This window comes from Lytechinus variegatus, chromosome 13 (assembly GCF_018143015.1).
Source record: "Lytechinus variegatus isolate NC3 chromosome 13, Lvar_3.0, whole genome shotgun sequence".
In the NCBI taxonomy this organism is placed as follows: Eukaryota; Metazoa; Echinodermata; class Echinoidea; order Temnopleuroida; family Toxopneustidae; genus Lytechinus; species Lytechinus variegatus.
In genome coordinates, this window is record NC_054752.1 from 4,035,259 (window position 1) to 4,051,605 (window position 16,347).

Consider the following 16,347-nt stretch of genomic DNA (forward strand, 5'->3'; position numbering starts at 1 on the left):
AAATTTCATCAAAATCGGATGTAAACTAAAAAAGTTTTATGACATTTCAAAAATTAATTTCACAAAAGTTACCGGTATATGCACATCCTGGTCAGTATTCACATGAGGAGACTGATGACGTCATCCACTCACTATTGTTTTTTTTTTTATTCTATGAAATATGAAATATTCTAATTTGCTTCTCAGTGTCAAGTTAAATACGATTAATTCCTCCATGAAGATGTGGAATATTAGCATTAATTGTCTAATACCATATGGTTAAGTCAAGTTGGTCTTTATTGTCAAATCTGTTAAAAAATGAAGTATTTTATAATTCAAACAATTAAAAACAAAATAAATCGTTAGTGAAGGACATCATCGATGTCTCATTTGCACCTTGAGAACCAGCAATCTACATACATATCGATTCCCTCAACTACTCAGGATACCGTTGCAGAAAGAGTTGCGTTTAAACGCAAGTCAAAAAATCAGTCGCAAGTCAAAAATGCGCGCTGTTGATTGGTTGAAAATCAAGTTGCGCATGACTTTTGGAGTTGCGATCGATTGCAACTCTTTCTGCAACGGGCCTCTGATCCGGTTCCTAATACATAATACAACATTCTTAGCAGTGTAGTCTAGTAATATAGACCCATTTATGTAATGATCATGATGATATGCCAATTTCTTATCTAACACATTCATAACGCAATGACTATGTTACTAAGTATAACAAAGAAGGTAATTCTCCTCTAATGCATTTAAGAATCTCAATACAAAAATAATATTAAACCTCTGTCATTGAATGTATTACTAATATTCATCTCAAAAGGACTATTTTTAAGACTAGCAAATTTATAACACAAATTCAATGAGAGACAGCATACGATATTGGTCTTTTTGCTCTCACTTCTAAAGGGAAGTTTACTCTGACAAAGAGTTAATTGTAAAAATAGCAGAAAAAGGTGAAGTTGTATGCCATGTATGCGAGCAGCTATCCTGCATATAGTATGGTAAAAAAAATGATGAAATGCCATTTTCTTAGAAAATTGAAAATGGTTTTGAATGTAACTTCAGTACATCAATACACAAATGACTTCAAACCTGCTCTTAACAAGCCAATAAGAGATAAGTCATCACGAACAATAAAAAAATGAAGTATGTATTTTATATGGGACAGCTGCTCGTTATGACTTCACAAATCAAAAGAATGAAATTTTGATAATTTTCTTAACCCTCAATCTGTACTCATGTGTAATGGATCTTCCTCAATCCTTCATCAATATTTTGTTATGATTTTTTTAATGCTATTTGTACATCAAATATTTTGTCAGGGTGAAATTCCCCTTTAGGTATCACGTGCCTAAAACATTTCCCACAGACTCGTGTGTTAAAAGAGCACTTTAAAAATGATGAAATATAATAATAAAATTCGAGGGTTGAATGATTACTACCATGGATACAAAATATATCTGACAATCAATATCTGAACAAAAAGGGATCCCTCGACCAGCCCATTTTAGAAATAATTCGGCATTTATGAAGACATCTCCTGAGGGATCAATTCACCACCTGCAACCGTAAAATAACCCTAATCCTTCCAGAAGTTCATTAGGATAACCAGTCAAATATAGTTCCAAAGTTGGTGATATTTCTTCCCAATTCGGGAAAATGAGTTTCAGTATAGTTACCCTCAATAGAATCAGTACTAGAGGGAATGGGCAATCATATTCATACACTTTGTCAATCAGCTGTATCAAAATAAAAAGAAATGAGAATGGGTTGGCTCGTAGGAATATCTTTTTACTTCTCACTGTTAATAGGCCCGTGTGACCTTTAAAGTTTTGCAGACTCGAGAAGGTTTGCGATCTTGTTGAGGGCCAGAGTTATTTGGCGAAAGAAGAGATGGGGGTTTGTGTCCGCACAGCTCTTGAAAGAACTCACAGTAAAGCGAAGGCTGTATTCAGAAGAACATAAAGAATGATGAAGAGGAGATAAAAGAAAAGCAAAGATTTTATTTTGTTATCATTAAATCGCTTATCACATCTTACATTGTGAGCTATTTCTTTCCCAAAATATATTTGTACATTTTATTTCAATCCCATCCCCCGCCCTAAAAAGCTGAAGTTGCTTTAAACCTAAGCATTAAAAACCTGTAATTTCATTCCGTTTTTTTTTCTAAAAACTAAACAAAAAGTACACACCAGATTTTAATCAAAACCCCCAAATTCACACAGCATAAAAGAAAAGAAAAGAAAACAAAATGCAAAAAAAACATGAAATCTAAACTTCATTTAGGACACTTAGCTGCCTCGTTTGTTTGTATGCTTGAACATAATAATTGTCCCTTATAGAAACAAAATAATCCTGTGTTTGGACATAAGGGGGATGTTTGTAGGGAATTGTGTTTGCGCGTGTGTGTGTGGCAGTCAGATAGACAGAGAAAGTGTTGGAGAGTGACGGAAAGAGAGAAATAAAACTGAAAGAGAGATATAGAGAAGGGGGAGGGCTGGAGATGGAAGGGACAGAATGCGTGTCAGAGAGGGGTGTGCGGTGTGTGTGTGGGGGGGGGGGTCAAGGAAGGCAACTTACTGCTGTTTATGATAGCTGTAACAGCACATATACCCATCCTGTCTCATGGGGGACATAGCTGCTACCCCGGGGGTTCCCCCTAAGGTACTGGTAGAGAGGGCAAAGTTACCTCCTCCTCCGCTGCCAAGAAAAAATTACAAAGAAATTAGAGTTACATCCATTCTTTGTTGAAGGTCAAGTCCACCCCAACAAAAAGTTAATTTAAATAAAAAGAGAAAAATCCAACAAGCATAACAATGAAAAATTCATCAAAATCGGGTGTTAAGTAAGAAAGTTAATACATTTTAAAGTTTTGCTTAATTTCACGAAAACAGTGCACAACCTTGTCTGTATGCAAATGGTGAAACTGATTACGTCATCCACACACTATTTCTTTTATATTTTATTATATGAAATATAAAATATTCTAATTTTCTCCTCGTTATCAAGTAAAATAACGACAAATTCCTCCCTGAACATGTGGAATTAGCATTGTTATATGGTTCAGTCCAGTTGGTCCGTAATGTCAAATCTGTAAATATTGAAATATTGTATAATTCAAACAATAGAAAACAAAAGAAATAGTGAGTGATGGACATCATGTCGACTTATGTCACGGAGTTTTACATATCACTGTTTTGTGAAAATAAGCAAAACTTAAGAATGCCATAACTTTCTTATTTTACATCCGATTTGGATGAAAGTTTCAGCATTATGCTTATTTGACTTTACTCTAAATATTAAAATCAAAATTTTTCTTGAGTGGACTTTACCTTTAATGAAGCCGAGTATGATTTAGAATAAAATCATGTATTCAAGCAGTTCTTCTTTTTAAGATTTCATGGGCAAGGGCATAGGCGGCGGAAGCGGGGGGACGTGTCCCCCCCTAAATTTTAGGTAAGGGGACGGTCCCCCCCCTGTTTTTTTTTGCCTGTCAATTTTTTTTCATGCGTCTCCCCCTAAATTTCAGGTGGACACCCCCTAAATTTTTTGGCTTCCGCCGCCAATGGGCAAGGGAGCGACTGCCCCCTCGTTTCTTATTAAGGAGAGTATAGGCCTAAAGACAAGAAAAAAAAGAAGAAATAAAAGGAGAAAGTCTAGAGGAAAAATAAAAAGAGGGAGAAATTTAGAAATAAAAGGAATCGCGTATTGTTCGTGCATCTCGAAATTTTTCCGGGAATTTAATTGAAAATAGAAGAAATGGCGTAGCCGTTATGTCGTACTGTCTTCTTTGAAGTTCTTTCAAAATATTTCGGGGCCCGTAACACAAGGCTTAGCAATGATCGTATTGACTTTTCCTACGATTGACTGCACTGACTACAATGTACAATCAATCGTAAAAATCAAGCGTATGAATGAATACAATTACTGACACAGCAATTAACTGATAAACTGTTTAAAATTTGTATATAACGCTCTTAACTATGAACTTTACAGTATAGTTTTTAACAATAAAAAAGGTGTTTGTTATCTTATGCAACAAATTTTAATTGTAACTGTGCAGACGACTAAGGCACTAGAAATATCAAACCACCTTTCCTCATCATTTAAAAATTGGAAAATGGGTTTGCGCGTCTGACGTCAAAGCAAAGTTAGGCCCAAGTTTTCGCATTTACTACGGGGAAACTCTCTACAACGCATTGATTCCTTTGAAATAGAATTAAAATCACAATGGAGAGCTGAGAGGCTTTTCTCGAAAGTTGGTGGACCGGGTCAGCATCGGGACCCCTTGACTCATGACAACGACATATTTGAAATTGTTCGTCCAATGCAAATCTTCGAATGATCTGCTGTCCTAGTCCACCAACTTTCGACAAAAGCCTCTCTTTCAACTCTATTGTAAATGTGATTTTGACATGAAGTCAAAGGAGTTCAAATGCGAAAAGTCCGGCTATGACGAAAGCGATCTGCGACGCAATGCGCCCTCAAGCGTACCCCCCCCCCCCAACAAACAAAGAAAGTCCATCCTGGACTGATCATCTTACCTGAGAACGAAAGCCTTGTCTAAGAATATCTCAGGAACTGGCATGTTCATTTCTTCGGATAGGACGTAGAGACCTAGAAGATGGCGATCAATCCCATTACCATTCACGGCTTCCGCCATGAGAGCCAGGTGTTTGTCATGGGCTTTCCGCAGCAGACGTAGCTGATGAGTGGGCTAGGAAAAAAAAAGTAAAAAGGGTCATTAAATGACCAAGAAGTATTGCAATGTTGCGATGTAGCCTGTCTTCAGAACCATAATGAGGAAAGGGGGAATATATGGTACATGTATAAGTGGGAAAATAAACGGTCTCTGCTCGTTTTCTGACATTTTGTTATTTGAAAGATTTATATATTCTCAATATTACCAAATTGTGTTATTTATTTTTTTTAAAACTGAAATACACAATTTTAGTGCATGGCCCTGCTTGCGTAGCGGTAGCCTATAATTTAGGCAGACGCTGCACTTTAATTGCCTTTGTGATGTGATGTGGCAAAGACTACGAATTTGTGACTGCGAACGCAGTTCGAAGTCTTCAAGTTTGCCACATCAGACGAATCGCTTGCGTTCATAACAGCAAAGACAACAACAAAGCCTTCGCCGATAGGCTCTGGTAGCAGGGTGCTTGTCATTTTTTTTTCTTAATAGACTAGCACTCCCTCTTTATAGAAAATTGTTCCCAGGAACCAGCTTTTGAGTGTTTCAGAATAAATAAAAAATTTACAAAATTGGTGGCTGGCCAGAGAGAAACGGTACGACCGAGGAGGACACGTAAGAAATATTAAGTGGTGGTGGATCGAGAGTATCTAGGAGGGTCGGGTTGAGGGAGGAGGGTGCAAAACTCTTGTGTTGATTTACACCAGCCCAGAATCTAAATGCGCACGCCTTCAGAACAACTGTGCACGATTAATCTGTCAGAAACCAAAATGGTGTCATGCTACCTCTCTTCTAAATGAACTACATTTGCTACCTGTTTCTGATAGAATACATTATCGAATACTTGTTCAAACCTATAAGTCTCTGTCATTCACACTATTTCAGCAACAAAGATCTACTTACTCTCTTCGTTGTACTGCTGCTCCTTCCTATGTATTTCCAAAGTCAAGAAAACAGGCCGGTTTCAACTCCTTTCAATTTCTCCCCCCCCCCCCCCCCCCGTCTTTCGAACAAACTCCCTCCATCTCTTCGTAACCTCTCTTCTCTTAACCTCTTCAAAAAACATCTCAAAACACACTTATATAACCATAAACCTTAACTTGTCTTATGCAATTAACAGCGCTTTGTATTCTCTGGAAAAAGCGCTATATAAATCTAATTATCATTATCATTATTATTATTATTATTATATATGTCCACTCCACAGAAGTGTTAAACAACACCAGTTTCGTTTGGGTCTAACACCAGATCAATAATGGTATTAAAACAGCATCGGTTTGATTCCAAACTGCATGGTGTTGTTTCAATACTTCTCTGGTGTGGACATAATAGATTCCGAGCCGGTGTTTAATCAACACCGGAGTTTTGCAGTGTACTATAGTAAAGTAGAGGGAGGGTGTGAATCTGATCTCTGTGGGGGAGAGGTGAGGCCGGCTTCCCATATAGTCGGGGTCTACTATTACAACACTACACTGCTGGGAATGTTGCATGCATTATCAGGGGTGTGAGAGTTCAGATTTTTATCTGATTTCAGATATTTTTGGCTTTGATTTTTATCTTAATTTCAGCCAATTTTTGGTTTTCCTCTGTACAAAAAGTATACACAGCAAAAACTGAGGTGTTAACCGGTGTACATAGAGGACCACACCAGTTATTTTACACCGGTGTTAAATTGGTGATGTTAGTTTTACACCTATAGGTGTTATTACAACACATTTTGTTGTTACATTTACACTCTTTGGTGTCGTGTTTAATCTCTAGGGTGTAATTTTAACACCTCAGGGTGTGATCCTCTATTAACACCAATTGGTGTCAGTTTTAACAACGCAGTTCTTACAGTATGGGAGCTCTTTCTATTTCAGAGTTGTTTCAACACTCTTCAGCTTTTTTTTCAGATCTTTTTATTTGTGACCACTCACACCCCTCCTGCATTATGGGAAGTGAACCTGGCCTAATTATGATTTAAGGTGGGACGATAAAAAAAGGTTGTTGCTTCGTGTGCCCTTTAATGCTTACATTTGGTTGTCTATCCAGCATGGCTTTGCACCAATCAATAGCCTCCATGGTACACGATCTCATTGTGTCTGTTCTTCCGTGATAGAACTGACGAGTTGTTGCCGTTTCATATGCTGCTCCAGGCCTAGAAAATGGGGGGGGGGGGGCGGGGATAGCCCGCATATTAATAGAGAGTACCGTGATCAGTAGAAATGTTACACTTTTACATATTCATAATATTGGTACTTTATTTTGTAAAAACTATTGAGATGAATTAGTCAATTTAATGACTCAGCAGATTAGATCATTTTTTACACTTGAGATATTTTCTAAGTGTAAAAACTATTCAGCCAAATTATTGTGCTTAAAATATTTTCATTAAAAAGTTATTGTTCATTAACAACAAAAAAATTCTTATTGCTAAGATTATGTTTTATTTATGTGGCAGTCATATATAATTTCTGACGTAAAACATTCGTATGGATCTTGGATCTTTTTAGAGTTTAAACATGTGCATTATACCATGGTCACATTTGCTCTACGGCGGCCGTACGGCGAGTCGGAAACAGTCGTTTTATTCATTTTTTATTATAAACACCGACATGTAGCTGGTACAAAAATGTTAAAACGGCTGGTTTCGACTCGCCGTACGGCCGCCGTAGAACAAATGTGACCAAGGTATAAGTTTGATGTTATACATCAGTTGATCAAAAAGCGCCCTCTCTTGATGAAACTTACTTATTAAAAGTTGTAAAGTAAGCCAGCTGGAGAGCCAATTGTATTGTTGGGTCGGGGTGCAACTTGTTTCTCTTTAAAAGGTCGCCTTCAAACAATGTGTACTCACTATACAAAACTTCGTAATTAGAAGCCTAAAACGAGAAGTTTAAAGTGAGTCGAAGGGGGTGGGGGCATGAATAAAAAGAAAGAAATACGAATGACTAGCTAATAATATATTCAAAGTGATCTGCTAAATGAGTAATAACGAAAACAAGGTAGAAAAGCTTCCTTTTTTATCTCTCTCGATCGTCGGATGGATCTGTGTTAAGCCAGGCGGTGCGTCCAGATTGGACCTTATCTGAAGCTCGCTCTCTTACTCAAAGCTAGCGTAGAGGCTGCAAATGTCCCAATTCTCCCATGACCCGAATCCCATTGTTTGTTTCCAATTGGTCTAATGCCAATTCGTCCAATTACCAACTCGTCTACTATCATTTGGTCTACCTTCAGTTCGTCCACTATCCACATGGTCTAATCAACATTTCATCTAACAGCCATTTGGTCCGATAACCATTTGGTCCAATAATCACTTCGTCTCATCACCAGTTCGTCTATATGACCACCTCGCCTGATAACCAGTTGGTCCAATAGCCATTTGGTCCATATGTCATTTGGTCTAATTGAACTAAGTGTTAATTGGGCGAAATGAATTAAAGAAAATGGGTACAAGAACAACTGGTTGTGACGAGACGAAATGGTCATAAACGAAATGGTGATCAGACGAAGTAATTATTGGACCAAATGGTTATCGGACCGAATGGCTGTTAGACTAAATGAAGGTAGACCATGTGATGAAGGACGTATTGGCAATAGACGAATCAGCAGTTTAAAGAGAGCATCCATACATCAAGGTCCAACATAGTCGAGGTGATGCTGCGCAGGGGGCGTGGGGCGGAGTGACCGCCCCTGTATTTTTGAAGTCGTGAAAAAGTGAGAAAAATAAAAGGAGATAAAAGAAGAATACCCCTTCGTCGTCTTGCCCTCTTTCAGAATAAAAGATTGGTCTCTGTTCACAATTATCGAGGAATGGTGGAGGTGCCGTGCCCGAGTGGTAAAAAGGCGACTGACAAGACACATGAAAGTCCGGGGTTCGATCTCCAGCCATGGCTAGTGAGCAAGGCATTTAATAAACAGTGTTTTCTTTCTTCAAATAACTGAAAATGCTACACGCATTTTTGGGTAACTATTTTGAGGTATAGATTCAAAGATTTCTTTCCTATCCGCCTTCAACAAAGCGCATTTCTTATTATAGCCCACGTCATAAATATTCATTTGTTTGATAGAATATTTTTTTTTCTTTTTTAACTTTATATATACATATTGTGCCTGTCCTTTGACAGAAAAGGGCAAAAAGGGTTTATACCAGTTTTTGATATGTCTCTGTCGCATGCTGAATGTCCTCTTGAACCTTCTGATCGACAGTGAAGATCATTTCTATCGGCATGGGATTGTCAGGTCTGACTGTGAGCTCACCCTGCGGACAAGAGAGACAGAATTAGGGCGGAGATGAGAGACGGGAAGCAGTGTGTCTAGAATATTTGTGGAGCGTTGTGGTCCAGTGGGTAAGTCTTCTGACTTTGAAACAGAAGGTCGTGGAATCGAATCCCAGCCATGGCGTAATTTCCTTCTGCAAGAAATTTATCCACATTGTGCTGCACTCGACCCAGGTGAGGTGAATGGGTACCCGGCAGGATTAATTTCTTAATGCCGGGGTAATAATAATAATAACAACGCGCTTCGGAATAGAATATTTCTAGATAGACGGCGCTATACAAATGCCTATTATTATTATCAATATTATTTGGTTAGGAGGGGATAAACATTCTCGGACAACTAATAAAAACAAGTCGTCTCAGTTTGCAGAAGCACTTTCGTCCAAAAATTTGGGCATGGCAGAGTCGAACGTCAAGCCATCCCCTACTCAGATAGTTGGTGACACACACCCACACACCCTCACCCACAAATATATTGGGGCTTAGAGGGCACTTACCCCAGCCCCCAAAATAATGAAAGCTAAAATGTGTACGCACTGACATATGCATAGGCCTATATGTTTACATTATCGTATACACACACCCACACACCCTCACCCACAAATATATTGGGGCTTAGAGGGCACCTACCTCAGCCCCCAAAATATAAATAAACTAAAATGTGTACGCATTCACGTAATAGTCCTATATGTTTATATTACCGTATACACACACCCACACACACAAACCCTCACCCACTAATATATTGGGGCTTAGAGGGCACTTACCCAAGCCCCCCCCCCCTTCCCAGAAAAAAAAATAATGAAAACAAAAATGTGTACGCACTCACATAATTATGTGCAGGCCTATATGTTTACATTATCGTATACACACACTCACCCAATAAGATATTGATGCTTAGAGGGCACTTACACCAACCCCCAAAATAATGAAAAGAAAATGTTCCATCGCTATAATAAAAGTAAGGGAAAAGCACAACAAAATGTCCGCTAGCTAGCCCCTTATAAGCATCCCTAGACCTACTCACGGGCCAGTCTCCTCCATCCTTTATGATCCTCGAGTTCACAAACATGCTCAAGATTACGACAGCCATTCCATCTATGGGGGCGTGCTGTAATAGAAACATCCATAAGTAAGATTTCAAAACAATCTCAGTCAAAATGACTACATAAGTAGTCAGCTGGGTGCGAACATTATGTCTACTCATATTGGCAGAAAATACTTACGGTGATATATTCTCTAAATTACTTAGATTTGAATATATTGCGATGAAACACCAATCCGGACGAAGTTTTCAATCCAATAGATTTAGAATTCACTCCTATTCTCTTGGAGCTTTCGATCCAAATTTGAATTCATCCCTATTAGATTGACTTTCAATCTACGGAATTTAGAGAGTATGGTATACTCATTTTTGATTATTTCGCTTTTATAGAGAACATTTTTTGAATCATCAATAGACCTATTGTGCTATAAAAGTATTGTGTTTTTAATACAGATGGAGCTCACAGATGAAGAATTTTGGGCGATATACTTGAATGATATTCAGACAAAAAGTGAATTTAATGTATGGGCCTCTATAAAGTGAAAGTTTTACTTTACTCATTTTAATGTCACAGCAGTCTCCGTTAAGTCACTCTAAACCAGCTTCCTAATGATAAGATCTTAACCCCTAATCCCCCTCTCGTTAGGGGTGGTAATTTTTTTTTTTGCGTATGAAAAATAACGATATTCATTCTATAAAGATTTATCTTTTTATTTGCTCAGATAAAAAAAAAAAACACTTCGAAAAATGAGTTGAAGGATCAAAGCCGACAGAATAATGTTTAAGATGATTATACTTATCATAAAAATGATAGAATATTGATTTTTAACAAGTAAAAGCCAAACAAAATAAGTGGTTAATAAAAACACTCATTATACTCACATCGGCATTAAAACAGATGGTGCCGTTGGAAGTGATTATGGAACTGAGTGTTTTGTCAAACCAGCGATTGCTAGCCGAAGAACCTGCGACTCCATTGGAACAGGTCTATGCAATTATGAATGAATAAATAAATCATGAATGGAGAAATATCATTAAAAATATTCTTACACTGCAGGCAAAACGATTCAAATTCAAAAGTTTATTGATATAAAATCCTGACATATAAGGATCATCATCAAAAACAAAGAAACATAAGAAAAAATAATAATACCACATAAACATAACATAGTGACGATTCATGCGTATAACCGCTTAATCCGAGCTATTAACCACTGGCGTGTTTTTTTGTTTTAAATAAAAGTAATGACCTACATTTTGGAGCCAGCCCAATATTTTTAGTCAGACCTCCTATTTGGACAAAAGCGAGATTTTCCCCTGTAAAGTAGGAATTTCATTCAGTTATATAAAATACCTCATTGCTTTCTGATTCGAAAATGTTTTATATATGTAGATCATGTGATGAAAAAGAAGAAAAAAAATCTAGTAAATTTTTAAAATACGGATAAATTTGGGCTAAGATTGGTCAAGAAATCTGTTGGGGCCTGCGCATTGCCTCAGCTCCGGGTGCCCCCCCCCAAAAAAAAAATATTTGACCAAGAAGTGTGACCCCAAACGGACTAATCTGCGAGTCAAATTTGACCCTGGATTTTTTTTGTTTTTAGATATTTCTGATTTCGTTTAAAAATGTACGCATGGTCTGGGTAGTTTGATACGTCGAAAATGAATATTCTTTAAAGAGTTTTAAATACTCTAAAGAATCGCTATTCCAAAACATTTACTTTCCATAAACTGAAATATTCATTCGTACAAAATATGAAATAGCACCTTCATCCGAATATTATTTTGTGCCATTATTTCGAAGGTTCATTAATCCGAATAGAACATTAATCCGAATAGAAAATGTGGTCTTCGTTGCTCTCCAAACGGCACCCCATAACAATCATACCTCGGTCATGTTCTTTGGAACCCCATCATCTAGAACCAAGCCAATAATACTCGTCTTGATCGTTTCTATGTGACCTCTATTACATGGATCGAGAGATACAAGATGATCGAACGCCTGCAAACGAGAAAGTAATTCATTTTTTCAAAATTTGTGTAAAATAACCCATAATATCAACCGGAATGTTTCATTTGGTGTTATCATTGGAAAAAGAAGAGGGAGAGATTATATCCAAATCGTACACTCTCAAAAGGATTAGTCAAAATGACCATTTTCTTGGTTAATGTGCCCGATCGAGAACAATTGCCAAAACAAACCAAATCATCGAATAAACTCTATCAGAAATTTGACTGATTTCGACATATCGGTCGAATACAAATTAAGCGAGAGAATGGCCATTTTGTCCAATCCTTTTTTAAAATTGAAAAAAAAAAATAAGGACGGAAATATATGAAAATAGGCGAATAGAATTACAAGCTTATCCTGAAGCTTTCATTTTGTGACGTCACAGGCGAGCAACTCCATTACCAATAATAAATTATGCCGTTTAATAGTGACCTGTAATAATGTGGCTGAGCCGACCGAGTGTGTAACTGAGGGTGTGCACGCGAGTGGAAGTGTGTTGGGTTTGGGGTAATAGATTATGTTATGGGTAGGGTGTGGGGGGGGGGGGGCTTAACATGTATCTTTTTTTTATACACATTCAACATGTTCAATGACAAAAGTGCTTGGAAAGAACTGAAATCTAGGTCTTTCCGCGGCTGGTGATGAAAACATAACTATCATTATGCGTTATCTTTAATAAGCTACTAAGTCTTCTTTTTTTTAAATGTCTTTATTATTATTATACCTGAGCGTAGGTGGTCCTGTCATCTGCCGTCAGTGCCCCGATGCCCTGCCCTCTCCGACTAGACAATTCTTTGATAAACACCAGCTGTCTATAAACCGACACAGTAACAACACGTAACACAGTCATACTATTGAAACCGACTACATATCGACCGACTCTATTATCACTATTTATCATTAGAAATAATGTGTTAAGCATTGGTCGGTCCATACTCAGATTCACCGGTGTGACTGAAGTATTGGTATATTGAGTTCAATGTTTCACGATGATTATTTTTTTTGTAATAAATAATTTAACATTTATTTTTTCCAATTGACATTTCATCCATTTTTCATGTAGAATAAACAATCAATGATACATGTATTATAATACAATAAACATTGAATGTAAAATGCAGTAATGTAAATTAAGTACATGCAAAAAGGCGTACCCCCCCGAAGCAGATGCTTGTGTCGGGATACGCCTGTAAAACAATATGGCTTAATTCCCCCCCCCCCCAAAAAAAAAGTGAGACTTCAGTCTTCGAATCGGAAACAGAATTGAATTATGAATAATTAGTCCTTATTTTTCGTATTTACAACAAGTTTTAATGGACTATGGGCCTATACTGATTTAGGACATCGAAATACAGTGGCAAAATAAATTCGATATTGTTGTCATATTAAATGCAATCAAGCTATTGATTGGATGCATGTATTTAAGTTCTACTCCTAATTTGCCTCAATATGTATGTACGATTAACTTGCAACCTTTAACTGTTCACTTAGTGACACATGAGAAATATTAAAAAAACACATACTTGAACTTCACTGAAATTAAGAACAGGCGATGTCAATAATATTTTAAACTAAGAAGTTTAAACATTTGTAGGTTTTTTGTGACCTCTTACTCTCTCCCTCCCTCTCTTCCATTCCCCTTCTCTTTCTCTAGTTTATCTATTTCATATTTATTTATCTGTTTACTTATTCATATTTCTTTCATTTTATCTTGTTTAAAGTTTATCGCCACTGTTCTTCTTCCTTTCATTATTATTGAGAGAAGGGGGGGGGGGGCGTTCCTGTACTTACTTGTGTATTTCTGGAGCGGTCAGAGCTTGACCCTCCCGATCGAAGACGGTCATTTTGAAGATATGGCCGTTGCATATCACGTGAATATGAGTGGGGCATGGTCCCTCATTCTCTGTTAAATCAATGATATTAGCGACTTCTCGTAATTACAACGGGGACGGACTCTATACAACTTAGAAAATCTATTGAAAAGGCCCGTCAAATCATAAAGAACAGCTTAGAGGTCTTTGTCGAAAATTTATTTTGAACCGGGAAAGCAGATCGTCCTAACATTCGGAGCTGACGAAAAATTGCATATGTCGTTTGTCTAGAGTCCAGGTGGGTGTTTCATAAAGCTGTTCGTAAGATACGAATGACTTTACGCACTACCGGTGATCCTTTCTTGTGCTGTGTGACATCCCTATGTAATTGATTTAGGACCTAAGAACATGTTCCAGTCGTGCGTAAAGTTGTGCGTAACTTTACGAACAGCTTTATGAAACACCCACCTGGGGGCCGTTTCCTGTTCGTAAGTTAAGAGTGACTTTAAGAACGACTGGTGATCCTTTCTTACGCGCTAAACCATCGCCTATGGTGTATACCATTTACCAAAAGAAAGGATCACCAGTCGTTCTTAAAGTCGTTCTTATCTTACGAACAGCTTTATGTACCTGGACGATACTACTGCTTGGATTCATCGATTTTTGACCAAGGCTGCTTTGTTATGAAGGGTTTTTGACTGTGGATTCTATCAGTTCCAGAAAGCGTCTACCTAGTGGTTGTGAAATCCCCCCTTTGAAAGTAATTATTATCAGGCGGAGTCATTGGGTTGTTACGGCTGGTTACACTTCGTAATTCCGAAGGTTCTTTATTCCGAAGGTTTGTAATTCCGGAACACGTAAATTACCTACTCGATGTTCGTTAATCCGAAAAAGTAAAAGGGTTCGTTAATCCGAACATTTGTGGCGTTATTCCGAAGGTTCGATAATCCGAAAACGAAATAAGGTTCGATGTATCGAAGGTTCGTTAATCCGAGAACACAATAAGGTTCGTTGTTCCGAAGGTTCGTTAGTCCGAAAACGAAATAAGGTTCGTTAATCATTTTGTTTTCGGACTAACGAACCTTGGGAATTACAAACCTCATTTCGTTTTCGGATTAACGAACCTTCGGAATTACGAACCTCATTTCGTTTTCGGACTAACGAACCTTCGGAATAACGGACCTTCGGAATAACCGAACCTTCGGAATTACTAAGCTTCGGAATTACGAATGTATGCAGGGCTACCCTACCAACCCATCCTTTTTAAGTGAAACGGGTTATTTTTCAGAATGAATAAAAACGAGAAAGGGGAGGGAGAAAGAATGGAAAGACAGCATTGAGAAAAAACCCCGGATTAATTGGCAGCAAAACATTCTTTCCTTGATCAAAATATAGATTTCCTTTAAAATATAAGGCCTATGCATATCAAACCCTTACACCACCCCTGGGGCCTGTTGCATAAAAATTTTACCTGAGAAAACTCTTATAAAAATTGAAAACCTTGGTTAGTCTGATTTCTGCCATTGACTTTAACACAGGGCAAAAACTCTGGTAAAAACAACCTGAGTTTTCTTAGGGAAAAAGTTTTATGCAACGGGCCCCATGTCATTAACGACACATTACATTATCGCCAAACGATAGAAACGGAGACATTTATGCACATTCATTAATTATTTATTACTTCATTTATTAATCTATTCTGCACTTTTTTATATTCAGATATAATATTCATCATCTATTTCTTTTATTGAATAATGAATGAAAGAATATGTTGATTTATTTATCTATTTATTCATTCATTATTATATCATTTCTTTTATTGATTTATTATAATCATGAATATGATTTTTTTAAGGGGGGTGGTAGTGGATGAAAATGACAAAACCTGTTTTGAAGTATCTGTAGAGGGCGTCCTTCTGTATCCCTGGCTCTCGACATGAATTGAACAGCCCTCTCATCTGATCCATAGAGAATCGTTGGGTTCCAGACCTGTTCTTGTCTGCTGGGAACATCTCCCTGCGATTTAACAACAACAACAGCAGCAACAATGATTATGATAATGATGAAAATCCTGATGATGACGATGATGATGCTGCTGCTGCTGATGATGATAATAATGATAACAATAGTATAATGATGATAATAATAATGATTATGATAATAATGATAACAATTATTATTATTATAAAACAATAATAGTACACTCTTAAAAGTGCTTGGGGATGTACACTGTAACAATGAAGTGCTAATTTAGCACTTATAAAGTGCTTGTATAGAGACTGCACTACGAGTGCTGATTAACTAATTTAAATTTGAACTACAAAACAGCACTCGTAGTGCAGTCACTATGCAATCACTCTAAGTGCTATTATTAGTACTTCATTGTTTTACAGTGAACTACAACAATGGGTTGAGACTTTATCCAATTCTGGGTAGTTACGTGTATAACCCAATAATGTGTGCTTTTGGTGGAAACTAGTACACAGTATTGGTTGAAAACTAATTGTTGTGTAGATAGTATGTTTCCCAACATT

At 37.3% G+C, this 16,347-nt stretch overlaps 1 protein-coding gene across 1 annotated transcript; it reads right to left on the reverse strand.

Moving 5' to 3' along the window:
• Nucleotides 1–1,601: 1,601 nt before the first annotated feature.
• Nucleotides 1,602–15,828, reverse strand: LOC121426860 (peroxisomal carnitine O-octanoyltransferase-like). Its single transcript, XM_041623265.1, has 12 exons — nucleotides 15,699–15,828; nucleotides 13,794–13,905; nucleotides 12,727–12,814; nucleotides 11,880–11,993; nucleotides 10,874–10,978; nucleotides 9,974–10,057; nucleotides 8,817–8,927; nucleotides 7,418–7,548; nucleotides 6,701–6,824; nucleotides 4,533–4,705; nucleotides 2,569–2,688; nucleotides 1,602–1,933 (listed from the first exon to the last, which is right to left on the reverse strand). Exons 1-12 carry the CDS (start codon nucleotides 15,823–15,825, stop codon nucleotides 1,813–1,815), a joined length of 1,410 nt encoding a protein of 469 aa, XP_041479199.1. The 5' UTR covers nucleotides 15,826–15,828; the 3' UTR covers nucleotides 1,602–1,812.
• Between the last annotated feature and the right edge of the window lie 519 nt (nucleotides 15,829–16,347).